Source organism: Candida pseudojiufengensis, assembly GCF_024610245.1.
Source record: "Candida pseudojiufengensis strain CBS 10847 chromosome Unknown scaffold5, whole genome shotgun sequence".
NCBI classification, from domain to species: Eukaryota; Fungi; Ascomycota; class Pichiomycetes; order Serinales; family Debaryomycetaceae; genus Lodderomyces; species Lodderomyces pseudojiufengensis.
In genome coordinates, this window is record NW_026261528.1 from 104,726 (window position 1) to 112,122 (window position 7,397).

Here is a 7,397-nt window from a genome sequence, read left to right on the forward strand (position 1 = left end):
GGAAATTAATGGATCTGAGCAGTAACACAGAAGTCTTCGATGAAGAATTATGAACAGAGTAGTGACTTCTACATACTGTTTGATACAACAACATATAGTCTAGCTATTGTAAATTTAAAATACATAGAAATCTTCTTTGTGTAAATTTATTATTTCGTTTGATTCTCTATCAATTTTTCTTTCTTTCTCTCTCCACATTAACATTCACTTAACATTACAACATCATCAAATAATACTACTTCATCATATAACATATATTCAACCATCTGTAGAAGAACCACATTAGTTTAATCAATCACACAATACAAGATTATTACATACTTATAGACAAACACAGCACTCAAACCTAACCATACACACTCAAAGTGTGTCGTTTTATACACTTTTTAATCTACTAATTGAATCAACAAAAGCAACAACAACAACGACATATTCATCATGATTAATATATCACGATTAGCAGGATATAATAAACAAGATTTGAAAAACTTGTTATTATTAATTCAAGAATTTGTTATAACATATAAAGATAATAAAGTTAAAATTAATTATCAAAGTCGACCTGTTATATTATTTTTTAGTACATTAATAGCAACAGCAGGATTTGGATTATATTTTACTATAAGAAATATAATAACAAAATATAATGAATTCAATTTAACTAAAAGATTAAGAAGACCAAGTTTAATTAGACAATCTTCAAATATTTTAAGAAATGGTTCAAGAGAAATTTATATCCCCAAGGGTAAAGATAAAGTAACAAGAATTATTATACCAAAACCAAATAATGATCAATATGCAGCTGATAAATATTTATATAAAGATTTTGTAAAATCTCAAAATATTTTACAACAACAAAAGGGAATAATTTTTAATTCAAAATTTCTAAATCAATTAGCAATAATTTGGAAAATTTTAATTCCAAAATTTTATTGTAAAAATACTTCATTATTATTATCTCAATGTTTTTTTTTAATTTTTAGAACTTGGTTATCATTATTAGTTGCAAAATTAGATGGTCAAATTGTTAAAAATTTAATTGCTGCAAATGGTAAAAAATTTGCAAGAGATTTAATTTATTGGTTATTAATTGCTTTTCCTGCTTCTTATACTAATGCTACTATAAAATATTTAGATCAAAGATTAACTTTAGGTTTTAGAACTAATTTAACAAGATATATTCATGATATGTATCTTGATAAAACTTTAGCTTATTATAAAATTGAATTAAATAGTAATGAAATTCAAAATATTGATCAATATATTACTGATGATGTTAATAAATTCTGTTCTTCTTTAAGTTCATTATTTTCATCAATGGGTAAACCTTTTATTGATTTAATATTTTTTTCAGTATATTTAAGAGATAATTTAGGTACAGGAGCAATTATTGGAATGTTTGCAAATTATTTTTTAACTGCTATAATGTTAAAAAGAGCTACTCCATCATTTGGTAAATTATCCGCTAAAAAAACTCATCTTGAAGGTGTTTATTTTAATCAACATTTAAATCTTATGACAAATTGTGAAGAAATTGGATTTTATAAAGGTTCATTAATTGAAAAATCAAAATTAAAAGAAAAATTTGAAACTTTAATGAATCATATAAATAAAGAAATTAATATAAGTTTTTGGTATGCTATATTAGAAGATTATGTATTAAAATATACTTGGTCAGCATGGGGTTATATATTTGCAGGATTACCAGTATTTTTAGATGAATTATGGCCTGCAGAAAAAGATAAAGATAAAGAAAATGATCCTGCAAGTGAACGTAAAAATATGAGACAATTTATAACAAATAAAAGATTAATGTTATCATTAGCTGATGCTGGATCAAGATTAATGTATTCAATAAAAGATGTAAATACTTTAACTGGTTATACTGATAGAGTATTTGATTTATTAACTCAATTACATAGAGCTCATTCACCAAGATTTGATTATGGTGATAAAATGGGTATATCAGATATTCATGGAACAATACAAAATAATTATCCAAATGGTTTAAGATTTGAAAATATATCAGTTATAATACCAACAAGTGAAGGTTCAAAACATAAACCATTAATTAAAAATTTAAATTTTCAAATAAAACAAAAAAATATGTTAATCTTGGGATCAAATGGTTCAGGAAAAACTTCAATTTCAAGAATTATTGCAGGTTTATGGCCTTTATATAGTGGATTATTATCAAAACCAAATGATGATGATATTTTTTATTTACCACAAAAGACATATTTTACAACTGGAAATTTAAGAGATCAAATTATATATCCTCATACTTATGATCAAATGTTAGAAATGGGATATAATGATGATTATTTATATCATATATTACATGAAGTTAAATTAGAATATTTATTAAAAAGAGAAGGAAATTTTAATGTTGTTAAAGATTGGAAAGATGTATTTAGTGGAGGAGAAAAACAAAGAATTAGTATAGCAAGAATATTATTTAAAAATCCAAAATTAGTTATATTAGATGAAGCAACAAATGCAGTAAGTACAGATGTTGAAGATTATTTATTTGAATTATTAAAATTAAAAAAAATCCCATTTATAACATTAAGTCATAGACCTTTATTAATGAAATATCATGATTATATATTAGAAATTGAAGATAACGAAAATCAAGAAGGATCATGGAAATTACATGATTTAACAAGTGAAGAAAATTTACAAAGTATTGATAAAGAAATTGAAGAAATTGAAAATAAATTATCACAAGTTGAAAATTGGGAGAAAAGAAGAGATGAAATTATAAATTTTTTAGATGGTGAAAATTTAAATGATATTGAAATTAAAAAAACAATTGAAAATGATGAAAATGAATTAGATAAAAAAATTTAATAAGTAAATGAGTTAATATCAATAGTTTTTTTTTATAGAGAATTGAGACATTTGTTTCTTCGTTTGCTAGCTATCTCTTCTAACTTGGTTGTCATATTTGTTTTATCTTTGTAATAATAATAAAGAATAAATCACCAGCTACATAAATCTCGTTCAATATCTATTATCATTATCATTATTATTATTAATTTTATTACTACTTAATTGTTACATAATATTTACTTCATTAAATTATCATTTTCATTTTCTTTATAAACATTTTCCAATTTATTTAAAATTTCTTTTGTTGAATAATCTTTTTCAGAATCAAATCCACAATTTTCAAAAATATTTAATAAATCAATAGGAATTGTACTTAATTCTTCATGTTGTTCAATTAATTGATTTACAACTTCAATAGCTAAAAAATAATTTTCACCATTTCCTCCTCCATTTGATTCAATTGATGTTATATTAATATTTGATGTACCAGACATTGATGAATTAGAATTAGAAGCAGCTTGTTTTGAAATTAAAATATTTGGAGCTAATACAGTAGCTAAATTATGAGAATCCATTTTAGAACCACTTTCTTCATCAACTTCAGAAAATGATGCAACCCAACTAAAAAAATATAATAATACTTCTAATAAATTTCTATGATCTCTTGGTAATAAACAATAAATTAATTGTAATATTCTTTTTCTAATTTCTAAATCTTTTTCAGATTGTGATAATATCCATAAATCATAAAGATTAAAAGTTAATAAAGGTATTGGTAATTCTCTTAACCATTTTTTCATTAATGCTGCTAATTGTACTGCAGTTTGTGTACTAAAATCAGGAGATTTCAAAGGATTTTTATTAATTTCTTCAGTTAATTCTCTTAATTTTTTAATATTTCCATTTAATCTAAATATACCTTCAACTGACATATCTTTTTGTTTTAATGCATTTATAATATCTTCAACAACAATTGGAATTCTTAATTTTGTCGGTCCAACACCTAAATCAGATTCAACTCCAAATTTTTTAGTTAATATACTTAAATCTACTCCAAATACTCCATTAGTTTTTTGTTGATTTCCACTACTATTACCACCACCTCCAAATCTTAATTTTTCCCAAAATGTTGGTGATTTTTTAGTTTGAATTAATGTAAGTAATTCATCTTTATTAAATTTATCAGAATTTATTTGATTTAATGCTTCTATAGCTAAATGTCGTATAATGAAATGTTCTTTTTTATTAAGTTCTGAAACAAATTTTTGTTTTGAAGTTGATGAAATAGTTTGATTTCCAGAATTAAGTATATGATTTAATGCACTACTTGGAGAAGTATTTCCATTAGTTAATGGACTATTACTATTACCACCATTTTTTAATTTATGAGAACCAGATCTTTGATATAATCTATTATGATGTTTAAATGCATTTGGTCTTTGATCTCGAGCTTGTTCTGCAGCAACAATTCTTGGTATATCATCTAATGTTAAGGATTTCTCATTTTTTAATAAATCAGAAGTTCTATCCAAATGTATTGAAGTTAATTGTCTCAAAGGTTCATCTCTAATTTGTAATTCCTTTTTCACTGATATTTCTTCATTATTATCAAATGAATATTCACTAACTTTTCTTTCCATTTTCATATCAGTTATACCACTGGTAACATCATCGACTAATACATCACCTTGATCTGCTTCAGGAGCAGTTACAATAATAGATTTTCTTGCTTTTTTCTTTACAGATTTAGATAATTTTTGACTTTGTCTTCTACTTCTCAATCTTGTGACATCATCTAAAGTTTTAACATAATTATCTTGTTCCGAACTTTGCTTATCATCCGTTGATGAAATTGAAAAATCAATATTCATCACTGATCTAGATCTTAATAATGCAATTTTCAATAAATAAACTAACTGAGATAAATCAGAAACATATTCAAAACCGGCAATACCTTCATTGATACATTTCTTACAATTTATTGCTTGGTGAGAAACATTAAAAGTAACACCTTCGACTGATTCAATTGGAGAATGACATTCATTACATATAAAACATTTCAAGTGCCATCTATGATCACCGAATTTCATGCAACTTTTCTCTATACTCTTGGCACAAGATGTACATGCATCTGTGGAACTTTGTGGAGTATATAATCCAGTCTTAAGATCTTCAATATCTAACGTATTAATTGATTCAAATTTAGATATTAGTTGTAGAAAAGTTTCAAGAGCTTCCGTTGTACCTTGAATTTTATTCAATTTTAAAGCATTGTATAATCCAATTCTTATTAACAATTTCAAATAATGAGCACAACCTGTAATTACTGATAAAAGCTCAGCTGATAATGTACCTGATTTCGATATGCTCCCGGATTTTCTTAAAATCGCTAAATAACTCATAATTTTACCAGTAATATTTCTAGGTTCTTTTTTAATTATTTGAAAATAGTTTTGTTGTTCCTGATCATTACCATTTATTAAAGAGCTTTGTTGACATTTTTTGCAATTGTCCAACACGTAATCTAATGCATTGAATAATATCTCAATGTTTAAAATCAACTTTCCTGTAATTACTAAACCACCGTATTTATTTCCTGTGCACGCATTCAAAAGCATGTCTGATATACATGAAGCAGTTGCTTGTTCATAACCAGACAACATTAGCCAACAATTCATTACAACTTGTTCAATATGTTGTTCCATTGCTATTAATTTGTTTGAATCAATTATATCAGACATTTTAATTAGTCGAAGATCAATATCACTTTGTAAATTATACATTTTTTGTAACCCAACAGAATCTGCGGTAATGCACACATTCCAGAATTTATGTACCATGAAACATTCTGGATGCCAATGTTGATTTCTACCACCTCGAAATAATTCAACAAATTGTTTTACAATTGAAGATTGACATCCTTCACAATGAGATGCATATAATTTTGAAAAATGATAATGACAAAATATATCATTCCCATGTTCATAATAACTCTCATCTGAATCAAAAACATGTTGACATACCGAACATTTGAAGTGCTCAAGATGATATTTGTTACCTAATGCTGTGACATAAGGACCTCGTAAAGCATTGTTGCAACTAAAACATATCAAATTCAATTTCTTAAAATAATCATACTCACATAAAGCTATTTGTTTCGGTTTACCATTTTCTACTATTTCTGATGGAAAGAATTTTGCTGAACATTGTTTACCACATTCATGACAATTGAAACAATTTACATGATAAGCATTTTGTAACGCTCTAACAAATTGACCTGTGATTTCAAGTCCACATTTTTTACATGTTTTTCTACTCTTTTTCTTTGGTGGAATATATTCTATTGGCTCTCGTGAGATTTCATCATTCATCGTAATATCTCGATTGTCTGGGGAAGGGGAAATTGCTATTGAATGTCTTTGTGAAGGATCTTTCGACGCGTCTTTTGTAGTAGTGAAATGAAATTCATCTTGAGTTGAGGGTTGTGGTGGTATTAGACTTGTCCAATTTTGCGGCTGTCTCTGCTGTGGTTGTTGTGGTTGAAGTTGTTGTTGTGGTTGTTGCGGTTGCAGTTTTTGTTGTCGTTGATTTTGAGTTTTAGCTTGCGATTGCAATTGTTGAGATTGTAATGGAGTTTGTCGCTGATGTTGATGATGCTGTGATTGTTGGAAATGATAAAGGGCCGGTGACCCTTGCTGCTGTTGTTGTTGTTGCTTTAAGTGTGAAGAAGGTGATTGAGGTGGAGCTGACGAAGGAATGGGTGAACCTATTGTACGATTTTGTTGATGTCCATTATGATTTAAAGGATAAAAGATTTTAGGTAAAGGATTGGGATTAACAATATTATGAGAATGAGATCGAGAATGACGCGAGTCTAATGGTGGTGCTGTATTTACTATTGGAAACAGTTCTGATTGATGATAATAATTTTGATTAAGATCATTTGAATTCTTGTTATGATATAATTTATCACTTTGAACATAAGCTGATGGGAGAGGTTGTGGAAATCCCTTCAAATTTCGCTTAGATGAAAATTCTTGCTTTTGGTTTTGACTTTGATTCATGTTATGAATTATTTAATCCTTGACTATTTAAAAGAATGACGAAAGTTGGATATTAAAATAAAATTTTTGGAAAAGAAAAACAAACAAATAAACTTTAATTAGTTTATATTTGATAAGGACAACTATCCAAAACAAAAGTAATTGATGATAAAATTATATTTGAGTTAATTAATTTATCTCGTTGAATGATGGATTGATTGATGGAATATGAATACAAAGGCTGTTGTGATGCAAATTGATTGATGATATGTTTATAATTATACGCTTACACTTTACTTTTTTTTTTGTTTTATTTTTAAAACTTTTGATTTAAAAATTTAATTTTTTTTTTTTTTTGGTCTTTTGAATAAAATTTACGAAACATTTATAAATAAACTGAGACATTGATCTTTGACTGCGTTAATGGTGCTGAATATACAGCATCAACGGAAGTAAAATGGTATCAGACTGCAAAATAACTTAGCTGGGTCAAAAAGCAGGTAACTGATTTGCTTTTCC

General features: G+C 26.4%; 2 protein-coding genes across 2 annotated transcripts; one reads left to right on the forward strand and one right to left on the reverse strand. All coding sequences in view use genetic code 12, as the record gives it.

The window, feature by feature from the left end:
* Nucleotides 1-438: 438 nt before the first annotated feature.
* On the forward strand, nucleotides 439-2,853 carry PXA1 (ATP-binding cassette long-chain fatty acid transporter; the record flags this gene model as incomplete). The annotated part of the gene is made up of 1 exon (XM_051757037.1): nucleotides 439-2,853. One exon carries the CDS (start codon nucleotides 439-441, stop codon nucleotides 2,851-2,853), a length of 2,415 nt encoding a protein of 804 aa, XP_051614623.1.
* A 218-nt stretch (nucleotides 2,854-3,071) lies between these two features.
* LRG1 (Lrg1p) lies at nucleotides 3,072-6,899 on the reverse strand (the record flags this gene model as incomplete). The annotated part of the gene is made up of 1 exon (XM_051757038.1): nucleotides 3,072-6,899. The coding sequence occupies one exon, from the start codon at nucleotides 6,897-6,899 to the stop codon at nucleotides 3,072-3,074; it is 3,828 nt and encodes a 1,275-aa protein (XP_051614624.1).
* Nucleotides 6,900-7,397: the final 498 nt, after the last annotated feature.